Source organism: Nomascus leucogenys, chromosome 1a, assembly GCF_006542625.1.
Source record: "Nomascus leucogenys isolate Asia chromosome 1a, Asia_NLE_v1, whole genome shotgun sequence".
Lineage (NCBI taxonomy): Eukaryota > Metazoa > Chordata > Mammalia > Primates > Hylobatidae > Nomascus > Nomascus leucogenys.
The window spans coordinates 29,129,802-29,146,931 of record NC_044381.1 but is presented as its reverse complement, the minus strand read 5'-3'; the positions used below and the strand labels follow the sequence as shown (position 1 = coordinate 29,146,931).

The following is a 17,130-nucleotide window of genomic DNA, read 5'->3' as shown; positions in this document are numbered from 1 at the left end:
AGGGCACACAATTTGTATCTTGCCTTAAAAGGAAGAACTGAAAGGATATAAAACCAGATTATCTCAAAGGTTAGAGTGATTTAGGAGTAGGGCTTTTCTGTATTACTTTAATCTTTTTTGTTTGTTTTTGTTTTTGTTTTGAGACGAGGTCTGGCTGTGTCATCCAGGCTGGAGTGCAGTGGCACGATCACAGCTCACTGCAACCTCCACCTTCTGGGCTCAAGCCATCCTCCCACCTCAGCCTCCCAAGTAGCTGGGACTACAAGTGTGTGCCACCGTGCCTGGCTAATTTTTGAATATTCTGTAGAGACGAGGTTTTGCCATGTTGCGCAGGCTGGTCTCAAACTCCTGGGCTCAAGCTATCCTCCTGCCTTGGCCTCTCAAAATGCTGGGATTATAGGCATGCACCACAACCCCTGGCCCTTCTGTATTACTTTAGTTTTTGACAATAATTATGCATACTGAGGGGAAAACAATAAAGATGTACCCTTGGAAAAAGTGCTTACCTCAATGAAGTTACAGATTAATCATCATCCAAGATTTAGAATTTATTGCAAATAGTAAAAACATTAACACTTAAATCTTCAAATACGGAGAAGCCTTTTAGGAACCATTTCAAGGTATGCAGAAATTTGGTGTGATCTCAGTTTTATTTAAATCTTCTTTCATATTTCTTTATGCATGTGTATACCTTAATTATAGGGTGTAAAATTAGAAGTATATATATTTTTTGAGACAGGGTCTCATTTTGTTGCTGAGGCTAGAGTGCAGTGGCACAATTACAGCTCACCACAGCTTTGACCTTTCCAGGCTCCAGTGATCCTCCTGCCTCAGCCCCCTGAGTAGCTGGGACTACAGGCATGCGCTGCCAATGCCCGGCCAATTTTTTAATTTTTTGTAGAGACATGGTCCCTCTTTGTCTCCAACTCCTTGGCTCAAGCAATCCTCTTCCCTTGGCTTCCCCGTACCTGAATTACAGACATGAGCCACCACGCCTGGCCTAATTATAGTTCTTATCATGTGGAGCTCAATCATCTATTACTAAATTATTTCATAGTTATTTTCTTTCTCTTTTTTAAAAAATTAAGATATCATTAACATATCATAAAACTGACCATTTTAAAGTGTTTACTTCATGGTTTTTGGCATATGCACAAAGCTCTGCAACTATGACCACCATCTGACTCTAGAACATTTCATTGGCCCAAAGAGGAACCCCACGCCTTTTAGCAGTCAGTGCCTATTCCCATCACCCAGACCCTGGAAACCACTATTCTACTTTCTTTTGCTGTGGATTTGCCTATTTTGGATTCATATGAAAGAAATTATACAATATGTAGAATTATTTGTGTCAGCTTTTCACTTAGCATGTTTTCAAGTTTCAATAATGTTGTAACATATACCAGTATTTCATCTGTTTTTATGGCTGAATAATGTTCTGATGTGTGATATATTATATTTTGTTCATTCATTCATCAGTTGATGGATACTTAGGTTGGATTTGCACCTTTTTTCTATTCTGAGTAATGCTGCTATGAACATTCGTGTACAAGTTTTTGTGCGGACATACGTTTTCAATTCTGTCGGTTATATACCTAGGAGTGGAATTCCTAGGTCATATGGTAATCCTGTATTTAACTTTTTGAGGAATGCCAAATTGATTTACACAGCAACTGCCCCATTTTACATTCCCACCAGCCATGTATGAGGGTTCCAATTTTTCTACATCCTCAACAAGTGTAAGTTTCCATCTTTTTGATTATAGACATCCAGTGAGTGTGAAGTTGTATCTCCATGTGGTTTTGTTTTGCATTTTCCTTATGACCAATGATGTTAAGCACCTTTTCATATATTCATTTGATGAAGTCAAATTATCTGTCTTTTCCTTGGTTGCTTGTTCTTTTGTTGTCATGACTTAGAAATCATTGTTTAATCCAAGGTCATACATATTTAGCCTTAAGTTTATCTTCTGAGAGTTGTATAGTTTTAGCTCATACATTTAGGTCATTGATCTATTTTGAATTTATTTTATATATGTCATATACGGAGTATATGTAGGTGTATATGTATGACATATTTGTAGATGTCCAACTTTCTTCTTTTGCATGTGGATATCCAGTTGTCCCATCACTCTTTGTTAAACAACTATTTTTTTCCAAATGAATGGTCTTGATGTCTTGTCAGTGTCCAAATCAATTGGCCATAGATATATAGGTTTATTTCTAGATTTGCAATTCTATTCCATTGGTCTACAGTTAGTTGAGCTCTTGATATATACTGGCGTGAGATGAGTATATTTCATTCTCTAACAAGTGCCTGGAGTATAGCTGAACATTAACTGGCCCATGCTGCTTACCTGTCAGTTGGCATGAGTAAGAGATTGACAGCCTCCTCTGAGACATGAGGATCATAAGAAGGGCATGCACCTGAAAATAGTTTGTACATCTGATCAGCTCCAAGAGTCTCCACAGAGACAAAAAGACAAATAAGGTCCGAATTCCAGTCCATATAGCTTGGCTAAAATAATTTGAAGCCTAGTAATTTTTAGGCAGGTATAACTCATACACTCATCTCAGCACCCTGAAATTCACCTGATAAATATTTATGGAGTCCCTATTCTGTGCTGTGTACAACAAAGCAGCTTTAATTTGAGGACTTTTATTTCCTGGCATTCTTCCAACAAACTACTTGCAGCAAAGTTGCCAAAGACAGTAAGCTGATTGTATGAAGGTATCATTATTTATTTATTGAGACAGGGTCTCACTCTGTCGCCCAGGCTGTAGTGCAGTGGCGCAATCTTGGCTCACTGCAACCTCTGCTTGCTGGGTTCAAGCAATTCTTGTGCCTCAGCTTCCTGAGTAACTGGGATTACAGGCATGCGCCACCACTCCCGGCTAATTTTTTTATTTTTAGTAGAGATGGAGTTTCACCATTTTGGCCAGGCTCGTCTCGAACTCCTGACCTTAAGTGATCCGCCCACCTCAGGCTCTCAAAGTGTTGGAATTACAGGGGTGAGCCACTACATCTGGCCTGAAGTTATCATTGTTATAGGCCAAAAACAGTTGAATGGTGGCTCTTATTTTTGAAAAGTTGATTTATAGCCCTTCTCTTTGTCAATAATTAGCCAGTAGACCAACTGTCTCTTCAAGCCACTCCTTGTTAAAGGTAATACAACCTTATCATTTGTGTATAACGGAATGTTTGGTCTTTCTATTTTGGTTTGTTGAAGGTAGGAGTGGCGAGATATCTGCAGGATTGCATTAAATTTATCCAAAATGATATTAGGTTAACATGCAAGTTGTAAAGAAGGGAAGCAGAGACAATTATTCCCTGGGCCTGGAAGCTTCATCTTTCTGCCTTTAGGGACCAAAGCTTTGTTGCCATATGGTCTGCCATAACAATCCAAGATTGATCCCTTTCTTCCTGTTTAGTGGTGCCAGAGATCCTAGAATAGCAAGATATAGTTTGTGTCTGGTAATGTTTAATCTTGATGACAGCTGGCACAAGAAACATAACCCTGAACCTTGGAACAAAGATGGTTTTCTGCTCAGTGCAAGTTCTATTGCAGCGTATTACAGCAAGCTCAGAAAGATAGCCAGACTTCTAAATTACATTATTTCTTTTTAAGTTGCTAAAATTGAGGCTGAGGCAGGAGAGTCGTTTGAGGCTTCCATTTGACACTGCAAAAAATAAGAACTTCAGTTCATCAAAAGGAACCATTAAAAGAGAGAAAAGGCGCCACAGACTAGAAAAGGATATTTGCAAAGTACATATTTGGTAAAGGACTCCAAACTAAAATTTATAAAAACTTTTACAAATCGCTGGGCGCGGTGGCTTACTCCTGTAATCCTAGCACTTTGGGAGGCCGAGGTGGGGGGGTGGATCACCTGAGGTCAGGAGTTCAAGACCAGCCTGGCCAACATGGAGAAACCCTGTCTCTACTAAAAATACAAAAATTAGCCAGATGTGGTAGTGCACGCCTGTAATCCCAGCTACTTGGGAGGCTGAGGAAGGAGAATTGCTTGAACACAGGAGGTGGAGGTTGCAGTGTGCCGAGGTTGCACCACTGCCCTCCAGCCTGCGAGATGGGAGCAAGACTCCATCTCAAAAAACCAAAGAGAAACTTTCCCAAATCAATGAGAAAATGGCAACCCAAATGGATGACAGATTTAAATGGGTATCCCACAAAAGGGGGTAGCCAAAAGGATAGAGCATATGAAATGATGCTTAACATCTTCAGACACCATCCCCTACTCTGTGCAGTCAGGCAACTGCCTTTTCTCATCCTCAGCAGACAGAGAGATATTCTCTGAAGAGGTTAAGACAGATCTTAAGGGCGGAGCATCCAAAACAGAGGTATCATATTAAGTCAGGGGGATTAAGACACTGCTCCCCCGCCCGCTGCCCCCCCACCCCACCTCCCCGCCGCCCCCGCTTCACCCCCCGGGCCCGAGACAGCTCCTAGAATTCTCGCAACCAGGCCTTCACCCACCAAGCAGGAAACTGAAAAATATTCTCCAGGGAATCTGACCAGCCTAAAGGAAAATGCCTGAAGATGCTCACACAGGGGGTTCTCTAGCTAGAAAGTCCAATCAAGTCGTTATACAGTGAAGCATTTCAATGACAAGATCTACCCACGAATAAAAACTTCCAATTAGTTTTAGTGCTGCTTTCTTAAATAAGAATTACCAGACCCTTGGGGCAAGGCTCTACCATGAAAAACAGAGATCAAAACAAAGAGAAAGACAACAACAAAGCAACTTAGAGGAAACAGACAATAAGGTAGAAGAAAACTGTAAGTTACTAAACTCAGATAATAGAAAGGATTGTGATCAAAAAACTAGTTTGCTATTTAGGCTGGTCGGTGGCTCATGCCTGTAATCCCAGCACTTTGGGAGGCCAAGGCGGACGGATCATTTGAGTTTAGGAGTTTGAGACCAGTTTAGCCAACATGGTGAAACCCCGTCTCCGTTAAATAAATACAAAAATTAGCTGGGCATGGTCATGCATGCCTGTAATCCCAGCTACTTGGGAGGCTGAGGGAGGAGAGTCATTTGAACCCCTGGAGACAGAGGTTGCAGTGAGCCGAGACTGCACCACTGCACTCCAGCCTGGGTGACAGAGCGAGACTCTGTCTCAAAAAAAAAAAAAAAGGAAACAAAATAGTTTGCTATTTAAAAGAGGAAGATTCAGAGAACAAATAAATTTTAAATAGAAAAAAGTGTAAAACTCATAGAAGGGTTGAAAGATTAATTTGAGGAAGTCTCTTAGAAAGTAGGGCAAAAATAAGACGGAAAAGATAAAAGTAGAGATTCATTCCAGGGGATTCAATATCCATATAATAATTCCTTTATACCATGTATTTATAGAAGGAAAACTTGCTTGGACCAGTTAATTAGATGTAGTCTTGGACTTTAAGTTGGAGAAGGATATCCTGGGCTCCCAAGGGATCTGACACAAAGAGAAGATTCAGGAAGCTTTGAACTGAATCTTCCTGTCACTCACTGGGATGAGCTAGATTATGCTGTGAGTTTTCATGTTCAAGGGTAGTAGGAAAGACACAGCATCCAAGTGTAATGAAATCACATTTATCAGACTGTATACTTTAGTCTTAAGGGTTGCATTTAGCTTTTTAAATAATATTTTAAAATTTAAAAATGGGAAGAGATCCAGTCACAATGGCTCATGCCTACAATCCCAGCACTTTGGGATGCCAAGACAGGCGGATTGCTTGACTTGAGCCCAGGACTTTAAGACCAGCCTAGGCAACATGGTGAAATCCCATCTCTACAAAAAATACAAAAAAAGTAACCAGGTGTGGTGGCGTGGGCCTGTAGCCCCAGCTACTCAGAGGGCTGAGGTGGGAGGATCGATTGAGCCGGGGAGGTCGAGGCTGCAATGAGCTGTTGTCATAGAACTGCACTGCAGCCTAGGCAACAAAGCAGGAGTCTGTTTCGAAAAACAAAAAAAAAGGAGGAAAGCTGAATATAATATAGTCTCCTGGATAGGATTGTGGAACTGAAAAGGACATCAGAGAAAATTAATGAAATCTGAATAAAGTATGTGTTATTCGTGCACCTAATTGAAGAGACTACCCAAACAGGCTAAGTGTGAGCAACAAGGCTGTTGCAACAAGGCTGGGTGCAAGTGGGCTGAGTCTGAGAAAGGAGTCAGCAAAGGGTGGTAGGAGCGGAACTGGTTTTACAGGTTTGGGGTAGGTAGTGGAAAGTTACAGTTAGGGGCCATTTTTTGGACAGGGGAAGAATGTCACAAGGTGCATAGTTATGAGGTGGGGGGAGGTCACAAGGCACGATATCACAAGGTTGATTGATTAGTTAGGGTAGGGCAGGAACATATCACAATAGTAGAATGCTGCAAGGTCAGTTAATCAGTTAAGGCAGGAACTAGCTGTTTCTTCTTCTTTAGTGGTTCTCCTGTTGCTCCAGGCTTTGTGACTCCAGGAGGCCTGTATGTGTGGGTCACAGGGGTCACAATGGCTCGACCATGGTGTAGCCTGTTCAGAGGACCTTACAGTATGGAGTTTAGCTAATAGCTGTGTACCAGTGTTGGTTCACTAGTTGTGACAAATGTATCATAATAATGTAAGATGTTAGCAATAGGGGAAACTAGGCATGAGGTAGATGGGAACTCTATATTATCTTTGCAACTTTTCTGTAAACCTAAAGCTATTCTAAAATTAAAAAGTTTATTTGGCTGGGTGTGGTGGCACATGCCTGTAATCTCAACACTTCGGGAGGCCAAGGCTGGCAGATCACCTGGGGTCAGGAGTTTGTGACCAGCCTGGCCAATGTGGCGAAATCCCGTCTCTACTAAAAATACAAAAATTGGCCTGGCGTGGTGGTGTGCACCTGTAATCCCAGCTACCCAGGGGGCTGAGGAAGGAGAATCGCTGGAATCCAGCAGCAGAGGCTTCAGTGAGCTGAGATTATGCCACTGCACCCCAGTCTGGGTGACAAAGCAAGACTCTATCTCAAATACAGAAAACATAAAAAAGTTTATTTAAATACAAAAATAGGAGGAAAGAACTTATATCTTAACATCAGACAAATCACAACTTTGGCATAAGCCTAGTGACTAGGCCACATGACCATAACCAAGCAACAATCAGTCAGATGTCAGTCTAATCATAGGTCCTATTATTTTCAGTAAAGGGGAAAAAAATCATGAAAGTTGAAACTGCAAGTCAAAGTATGTAAAATCATAAAAATGGAGTAGCATGTGGCATGGAGTTCCTATAGTCCCAGCTACTGAGGAGGCTGAAGTGGGAGGATTGCTTGAGCTCAGGAGTTTGAGGTTACAGTGAGCTATGATCATGCCACTGCACTCCAGTCTGGGTGACAGAGCAAGACTTTGTCTCAAATAAATAAATAAATAAAATGAAACTGATAAGACAGCAAAGTTTAGATGAGGTGTTGTGGAAAATAGGAAGCCATTGCTAATTTCTTGAGTGATGAACTAATGTGGCAAAAGCAACAATTTACGGATTTATTCTATCGGCAGCCTGCCAAATGGATTGAAGTTGGGAAAAATCTGAGGCGGGGGGATCAGCAATAACTGGCATGTACTAAAATCTCAAGACTAAAACCCTAAAATGAAACTTTTGGTAAGGGTTTCAAGCAGCGTTATTCTTAGTGCCACATGTGACCTGTTTTAAGCACCTGGAGACAAGCAGAGCCTCTTGTGGAGACAGAGGTATCAGATCTTCACCTGACTTCATTAGATATCTGAATCATTGAACTATTTCATATCCCCTTCTTCCAAGTCCAAGCTCTCCTGGCATCTTGTGGTTAGGACTGTATCTTGTTACTTGTGCTTATCCTGCAGTGGCTCTGGGCTTGTTTGATAATCAAACTGAGCCTACCCTTATTTTTAATTTTTAACCCATCCTAATGGGGCTTTCTTATTTGGAAATGATTTTAAACTTACAGAAAAGCTGCAAGAATAAGAATGGTACATAGAACACCATGCTACATATTGTTACACCTTTGTTAAACATGTATTTTACCCCATATGCTCATCCATTCTCTCTCTATATCTATCTATCTAGATCTCGATATCTATCTATAGATATAGATATCTATAGATAGATGTAGTTATATCTAGCTATTGAGATCTAGATAGATAGTATCTAGATTGATATAGATATATACAGAGAATATTAGGTCCATACTCTCTTTCTATATATATATACATACATATCTATTAGGTATATAGTATATACCTAATACTTTTGGGTCATTTGATAATAATGTATATATGTCATTGCCCTTTAGTCCTAAATACTTCAATGTGTATTTCCTAGGAATAAGAATATCCATTTAAAGAACCACATTATACTCCTTATCTTCAGTTCATTTACTTAGTCACTATTTCTTGAATTGAACCAAACTATTAGAACACCCATTACCCTGGTCTGACCTGACCCACTGCTAATGGAATTACAGGAGTGAAAAATTCAAAGTTTCATTTGCATTTCAGGTTTTGGTCTCTGAGAGTATCATAGAATCAAGTTTTGCAGATTAGCTTTGAGTTTAACTCATCATGGGTTTGTTTGATTCAGTTCAACTATTCTAAAAACCTCTTTGTCAAAGAATAATACTAATGCCAACAATGGCAAACGCTAATCTAGCCCTCCTCGCTATGTGTCAGGCAGTGTTCTAAGTATGTTGTGTTTACCAATGCATTTAATCCTTACAACAACCTTAAGGAAACCATAATTATCTCAATTTTATACATTGGGAAATGTAGGCACAGATTTTAAATAACATGCGCATGAATACACAGTTGATAAGGGGATCTCTCGGATATCTTTTTAAATTTGTTAATCTGTGTGTGTGTGTGTGTGCGTGTGTGTAGCCTTCTTACATTTCAATGTTTTCTTTAAAGATGATCCCACACTATTTCTACTTATTGATTGCTTCTCATTGTGTCGTGTTCCCCTAGGACAGAAGCATTCATTTTCTTGATGTGTTGATTTTTCAGCTGAAGAAAAGGTGACTGGTCTCATGAGCCCGGAAGAATGAACTCAGAGGAGGTTGTTTACATGAGGTTCTCCCACTCACCAGCTGTTGAGAGTCTGCGATTATGAAGAGCAGGATCTTATTACTTCAATGAAAGCATGTAACAAGGTTCTCAAACCACCAACAGCCAAGTGGATTTGGTACAGTGCGGCTGTCTAATAAATAATCAAAAGCATTTGATAGAAATCTGTCTTGCAGCACTGTCTTCACATTTAATGTTGCTTTCTCTTCTAGCCTCGGGGATGTTTAAATGATTCCTTTTTCTCACTCTAGTGCCAATACTGGCCTGAAGGCTAGATCCCCAGCGAAATTCTTGTTCAGGATGGGTCTGTCGACTTTGACTCTGCTATTTATAGAGCCAATGTGGGTTAATAACTACTATTTATTGAGTGCCTGTTCCATGCCAAGCATTAGGCTGGTGCTTTACATACGTTTAATCCTCACAATAGCCCTGTAAGGTTGCACCTATTATCTCCACTTTGACCACGAAGAAACGGAGACTCAGAGAGTTTGTGTGCTATGTGTAAGATCACACAGTTGCCAGAGTCAGGATTCAAATCTAGTTCTAACTCCAAAGCTCTCCACACTAACATTGTTTTGCTTATTATTGCTCCAAAGATAATTAGCCCAACACCTTATCAATGCTATACTTCCTCTCATGATGGCAGTGTATGTATGTGGGAACTGTCTGAGATGGAGGACCAGGGAGTCTTTAGAAGCACAAAAGAATCACAGAATTATCTTCCAAAAAAAACCACAATATTCTTTGAGATCAGGAGTTGATAAAATATGGCCCCCAGCTATTTTTGTAAATAAAGTTTTATTGGGAACACAGCCACACCCAATCCTTCATGTTTATGGCTGCTTCTGCCCTGCAGTGATTGAGTTGCATAGTTGTGACAGATTCCATATAGCCCCCAAAGCTTAAAATGTTGACTATTTGGCCCTTTCACAAAAAGTGTGCCAACCTCTGTTTTAGATAACTTTGGAAGAAAGTCAACCATCTTCATTCAGGCCAATGTATTATTTTTTCCATTTGACTGAAAAAGTACTTAAAGATTTATAATGCTAAGGTAACTACTGTATTCTAATGGTGGTGGTGGTGGTAATGGTGATGGAGTGGGAGGTGAGGCGGGCTGTAGGGATCTAACCAGGAAAGGGAAGGGGCAGGGAATAGGAGAGGTCTGGGCCTCTGGATCTGCAGTCAACTCCTCACCCCAGACTCCTCCCACTCATGTCCTTCCTATTTCTCCTGCCAAATCAACTGTCCTAAAATAACTTATTGCTCATAAACATGCAAGTGGCTTCCCCCACACAACATGCTCAGAACCCAACACCTTGGCCTGGAATTCAGAGACCATTACAGTTTGACCCCTATTAATCTCTCTCTCCACCCACTTTTTCCCTTTTCTTTTTTTCATCATGAAGAAATCATGCCAAATTTGAGTTTATATATCAAAGCCAATTTGCTTGTCTTTGATTCACTTTTATGTAGCAGAAAAATAAACATATACTATTTGTAGGTGTTTGTTTTAGTCCTTTCTGGTGGCTGTAACAAAATACCACAGACTGGGGGGCTTACAAACAACAGAAATTTATTTCTCACAGGTCTGGAGGCTGGGAAGTTCAAGATCAAGGTGCTGGCAGATTCAGTGTCTTGTGAACGGCTGCCTCCTGGTTCACAGATGGAACCTTCTCACTTCATGGAGCCCCACCTGGTGGAAGGACTGAGGGATTTCTCTCAGGACTCTTTCATTCATGCCATTCATAAGGGCTCTGCCTCTGACCTAATCACTTCCCAAAGGCCCCACTTCCTATTATTATCATCTTGGGGGTTAAGATTTCAACAAATGGATTTTGTGGAGACCCAAACATTTGAACCAAAACAGTGTTGTAGCCAGGCGCGGTGGCTCACACCTGTAATCCCAGCAATTTGGGAGGCTGAGGTGGGCAGATCACTTGAGGTCAGGAGTTCAAGACCATCCTGGCCAATATGGTGAAACCCTGTCTCTACTAAAAATACAAAAATTAGCTGGGTGTGGTGGTGGGCACCTGTATTCCTAGCTACTCAGGAGGCTGAGGCGGGAGAATCACTTGGACCTGGGAGCCAGAGGTTACAGTGAGCCAAGATTGCACCATTGCACCCCAACCCCAGGAGACAGAGAAAGACTCCATCTCAAAACAAAAACAAAAACAACACAAAAAAAAACAGTGTTGTATTTGATCACAGGAAGCCAGGCTGAGCTTTCATATATGATGTCACTTCACCTGAGCTAAAAGGTATAAACAAACTAAAAACTTATAAATGCATTGGTTACTTTTCTATAGTAGGCATTATCCAATTGTATTTAGAAAAATTATTCTAGGTATTTTTCGGCCGGGTGCGGTGGCTCACGCCTGTAATCCCAGCACTTTGGGAGGCCGAGGTGGGCAAATCATGAGGTCAGCAGTTCGAGACCAGCCTGGCCAACATGGTGAAACCCTGTCTCTACTAAAAATACAAAAAAAATTAGCCAGGCATGGTGGCAGGCACCTGTAATCCCAGCTACTCGGGAGGCTGAGACAGGAGAATTGCTTGAACCTGCAAGGTGGAGGTTGCAGTGAGCCGAGACCACGCCATTGCACTCCAGCCTGGGTGACAGAGCGAGACTCTGTCTCAAGAAAAAAAAAAAAAAAGAAAAAAAAGAGAAAAAAAATTATTCTAGCTATTTAAAAAATTTCTAATATTATAAACTCTCTCACTACTATATTTTTCTTAAAGATACTTTTCACGGCTGTAGAACATTTCATCTCCTATATGTTCTAAAGTCCTCCTAATGCTTCCCCAAAATTTGGGCACTGAAGATTGCACTTTCCACTCATTTCATCCCCTACCTCCATTTCTTGGGATTGTTCTTCCATTGTTGCCCATCTTTGCTCAGGCTGTTTCTTTGGCTTGGAAAGGATCCAATCTTCCCTTTCTATCTCCTTGTCTTAAGTCCTTCCCTTCTAGCATAAGTCCTATCACCTTTCTCCCTCAAACTCTTTGTTATGGAAAAGTACAGATTGACCTTCATAATGAAGGATGGATTTCAAGAGGCTTATTTTCCCCGGAAGTGCTGACACAGTACCATCTTCAGCAGCAGCAATGGCATTGCAGTACCAAAGGGCTCACAGACACTACTATTTCCTGGTGCTGTGCTTAGAAGAACAGTTTGTTTTAGAAAATGATAATAGCTCACATATATTATGCATTTTCTATATGTCTGCCATTATTCTAAGCATCTTATATACATTAAGTCATTTATCTTCATAACAAACCTATCAAGTAGATATTGTTAATACTCTTATTTTAGAAATGAGAAAATTGAGGTACAGAAAGGATAAGAAATTGCCCAAAGACACAACCGGCAAGACTTGGGATTTGAATTCAGACAGTCTGGCACCAGAGTCTGGGTGCTTAACCAATGAAATAGAAGTGCGGTGAATTTGCGATGGCTCTTTATCTCCCTAGTCTCAATGCGGCCCTTAACATTTTCAGAGTATATGCAGAGGGATAGGGGCTGCTGTGCAGTGTTCTTCCTAGGAACACTGAGTCTATTCCTCTGTGTTAGAGAAACCTGGCTGGGGGCCACCATGCTTTCACAATGAGGAGATTGGTAGGCAGATAAATTTGCTTTGTGCCTGATCATTCTCTGAATATGACGAGTTCAGAGGCATGACCAGAGCCACGGCAGGGTAGATTGAAAGCACTTGTGCCTTCTAGGCCTTAATCATCTCAGTGTCCCTAGTGCCAGCATAAAGTAGGCCATTACACATGGAGAAGGTATTGTGACACAATCACATCATAATGGCTAGGGTTTAATTAATTATCCCTCCCAGGAAGGAGTGGGACTTCTTGCAGTGGACCACATGGGAGTGAGGGTGGGGAGAGGAGATTCAGAGAGCCTTCCAAACATGAGTATAATTACAAAACTGAATCAGAAAGGGAATGAATGGTTTTGCCCTCCAGTTTAGAGAATGATGTAACCTCACAGTTCAGGAAGATGTTAAAAGTTATCTCTGCTGGGCACGGTGGCTCACGCCTATAATCTCAGCAGTTTGGTAGACCAAGGTGGGCAGATTGCTTGAGCTCAGGAGTTTAAGACCAGCCTGGACAACATGGTGAAAACCCATCTCTACAAAACATTAAAAAAAAAAATTAGCTGGGCATGGTGGCATGTGCCTGTGGTCCCAGCTACTCAGCAGGCTGAGGTGGGAGGATTGAGCCTGGGAGGCAGAGGTTGCAGTGAGCCGAGATTGCACCATTGCACTCCAGCCAGGGTGACAGAGCCAGACCCTGTCTCAAAAAAAAAAAGTTATTTCTACCAGGTACCCTTCCAGTGCCTGAATCCCCCTATGAATGCTCTGCTAAGCAAATGTCCAGCCCCTGCTTATATACCTGCACTAATGGGGATCTCACTACCAAACAGTCTAGTCCAGCTCTCTATGGCTCTGTCAGAAAGTTGGACATTTTGTTGAATGGAAATTCATCTTCCTGTAGCTTCCACCAATTGGGTCTAATTATACCTATGGGATGCTGGAGAACAAGTTAGCTTCATCTTCCACGCAATAACCCTATAGAAATTTGAAGTCAATTATCATATCCACTCTGAGTTTTTCCTTTCAGGCTAAATACTCACAGGTGCTTTAGTTGTGTCTCTTCTCACATGGTTTCACTAGTCAGGTTTATGTACACTGACTGCTTACCACTTGGCTTAGAGCTCTTCAAGTAGAGAGCACCAGCCCACATCAGGGCAGAACATTCTTTCCATCTGTATTAGTCTGTTCTCATGCTGTTGATAAAGACATACTCGAGACTGGGTAATTTATAACAAAAAAGAGGTTTAATGGACTCACAGTTCCATGTGGCTGCAGAGGCCTCACAATCATGGCAGAAGGTGAAAGGCACATCCTACATTGGCAGCAGGTGAAAGAGAGCGTGTGCAGGGAAACCCACTTTCAAAAAACCATTAGATCTCATGAGGCTTATTCACTATCATGAGAACAACACAGAAAAGACCTGCCCCCATGATTCAATTACCTCCCACCAGGTCCCTCCCATGACACATGGGAATTGTGGGAGCTGCAGTTCAAAATGAGATTTGGGTGAGGATGCAGCCAAACCATATCACCCTCCTGGGAGACTCTGTCTATAGTGAGTGCCTAGGATCAGAAATTTTTGATCTGACTTCCAAGGGATTGCAGGGATTTTGGGTGAGTTTGGGTTTTACTCAGAAAAGCACAGGAAAAGCAAGGCCAGGCATGGTGGCTCAGGCCTATATTCCCAGCACTTTGGGAGGCCAAGGTGGGAGGACTGCTTGAGGCCAGGAGTTCAAGACCACCCTGACCAACACAGCAAGACCATGCCTCTGTTAAAAAAAAAATCAGAGTTAATTAGGTTTCTATGGTTGGGAAGAGATGATAATAGCTAATATTTTTCGAATGCCCACTACATGCCAGACACTGTGCTCAAAATTTAATATGAATTATATCATTTACCACTCGACAACCCTTATAGGTGCTACTTTTATAATCCCTATTTCACAGCTAAAGAAACTGAGGCTTAGAGAGCCTTAGAGTCTTCCCAGGCTGGGTGGCAAATGCTAAGACTCAGGCCAGATATAGTAGCAGGGAGCAACGGGCAAAGATTTTGGGCTTCAGCAAAGGGCAGCATTTGACTAGTGATTATGCTCCAGAAAAAAACAGGTATAACAGGGAAAGGGGGAGTCGTGGTGAGAATAGGTCTTTTAAGGCCCCAAAGATCCAGAAGGAAAAAGAGCTGCGCAAGGGTAAAACAGAAGGACATGATGAGTAACAGAGTAATTATTAGTAACAGCTACCACTTGTTAAATAATACTAGCCAGCATTTGACCTACATAATCCCCTTTAATCCTCACAGCAACCGTAAAAGGGAATTACTACTATTCTGATCCGTATGTTACAGACGAGGAAATTGAGGTTTAGCAAGGTTAAGTGACTCATTGAAGGCTACGTTGCTGGTAAGCAGCAGCATCTGGATTTAAATTCAGACTGCTGACTCCTATACTGACTCCCAAAGGGATAGACTGCTGGCAACACTGAAAGGAAGTAAATTTCTCTCCTAAGAGATGGGGGAATTTCAGAATATACCAGGTAGCCCAGGGCTGCAAGCAATATCTGGCACCACTGAGAGAGGATACAGAACCTGGTTCTGGGAGAGACAGTTTTGCCAGACTCTCTACATCAGCCTCTCTATGAGGCTATCCTAACTTGAGGTTTCCTCAGAAAGAGGTTCCTGGAGGCCCAGAGACCTCAAGAGGATAAATGTCCATGACCAGATAGGCTTTTTAAGAATCAGAAACCTAGGTTTTGAAGTGATATTTTTATGCCTCTGTAGTCCTCTCCCCGACCCCTTTTTTTGTAAACAATTTGTTTTCTCTCAGTTCAATGGCTCTCAAGCTTGACGTTCATCAGAATTACCTAGAGGAAATGTTAAAACACAGATTTTTGGACTCTACTCCAAGAGTTCCTGATTCAGTAGGTCCAGGGATAAGGCCGGACAATTTGTACTTCTTAGAAGTTATGAGGTGATGTGGATTCAGCTGGTCCAGGGATCACATTTAAGATCAAATGCTTTATTTTATTTGCAAAACTACTTTTGAAAAGTCCTAAATGGATTTGGCTGTGAAAAAATAAGTACAGAAAAGGCAAAGGACTTGTCTATAGGCCAGAGGTACTGGGAGGGATTGGGTAGGAGACTTAGATCCCAGCTCGGTAGGTGGCTGTGATGGGAGAACTTGTACAAACTGAGAAAGACAGAAGTCACAGTCAGAAGGAACTAGCTGTTCCCAGATGGGAATGAGGGGAAGCAAAATGCCCAGGATGAGCTGGGCAGGAGAGCCAGACTGGCCAGAGACAGAGATCTGGTGAGGGCAGAAGTCAAATGGGGTAGAGATGTTGTCAAAAGCTGCAGTCTGCTGGCTGGGCTACAGGGAAAGAACTTGGGAAGCTGGAGGCAAGGAGCCAGGAGTGAGCTCCTGGGGTGTGGGACTGTGACAGAGTCTGGTGATCACATTTCAGCTGCAACTCACTGTCCCCAAAAGCCTCTTTCTTCTTTCTGTGGTGGTGCCTGTCAGTCATAAAGTGCCTAGGAATTGCCCTCTGACAGTAATGAGGTGAAGTCCTTGTAGCAAGAGAAGCGGGGACATCGCCAAGCCCTGTTTCCTCCGCTTAGTCGTGGGTCCCATAGTGGCAAAGGAGGGGCAGAGCCAGGAAGCACGCAGTCTGGTGATTAGACTTTAGATGTTCTCCAATCCCCAGGCTGCATTTCTCCCTCATGGGAAACTGACTCAGCTGCAGTACACAGTGTGGAGGAACGACCTTTGTGGCTGCAGCAGTGGGCTAATGGCTGGGCACCTGGCTGCACTTGTTTTTCCTCACGGAGTTGGGTAAGGTTGAATAAGAGGCTCTCTTCCCTTGGTACTAAGAGATGTTGGGCATCTCTTTGCAGGACTGCATGCCACTACTCCTTTCAGCTGGCACACATAGGCCCACCCTGGACCCCGGCTCTCTAAGCACTACCCACCTAGCCTTAGCCAAGCTCTTGCTTTTCCCTTTTGTAACTTTCATTTCTTGTACATCTCTGTTCAGTTAAAAAAGGATATACTAAGTGCATACTATGTGGCAGACTCTGAGCTGGGGATACAGATATGGGGTAAAAGAAATTCAGCCCTCAAAAAAAAATCACAGTACCGTCAGGGGGATCCATGCGGAGATGTAATGACAACATTGTAGAATAAATGCTGTTTCTCAAAAACAGAGCTCCTTCCCTCCACAAGGCCTTTGTATTTGTTGTTCCTACTTTCTAGAATGTTCTTCCCTAGATCCTTGTACAATTCATCTTCTCACTTTATACTCAGGTCATTTCCAAGAGAGATCTTCCCTGACATTTCTATGGAAAATTAAACCCTCCCAATTCTCTGAATCCATTTGCCTTATTTATTTATTTAGGAGCTGGGATCTCACTCTGTTGCCCAGGCTGGAGTGCAGTGGTGTGATCTAGGCTCACTGCAACCTCCGTCTCCAGGAC

The 17,130-nt window shown here is 42.1% G+C and overlaps 1 protein-coding gene across 1 annotated transcript in view; it reads left to right on the top strand.

Moving 5' to 3' along the window:
• SLC44A1 (solute carrier family 44 member 1) overlaps window positions 1-9,227 on the top strand; it is a 201,939-nt gene extending 192,712 nt beyond the window's left edge. Inside the window, exon 16 of the mRNA XM_030826507.1 lies at window positions 9,004-9,227. Within this exon, the coding sequence (XP_030682367.1) occupies window positions 9,004-9,018 (15 nt within the window). The 3' untranslated portion in view covers window positions 9,019-9,227. The remainder of the gene's footprint in view (window positions 1-9,003) is intronic.
• Window positions 9,228-17,130: the final 7,903 nt, after the last annotated feature.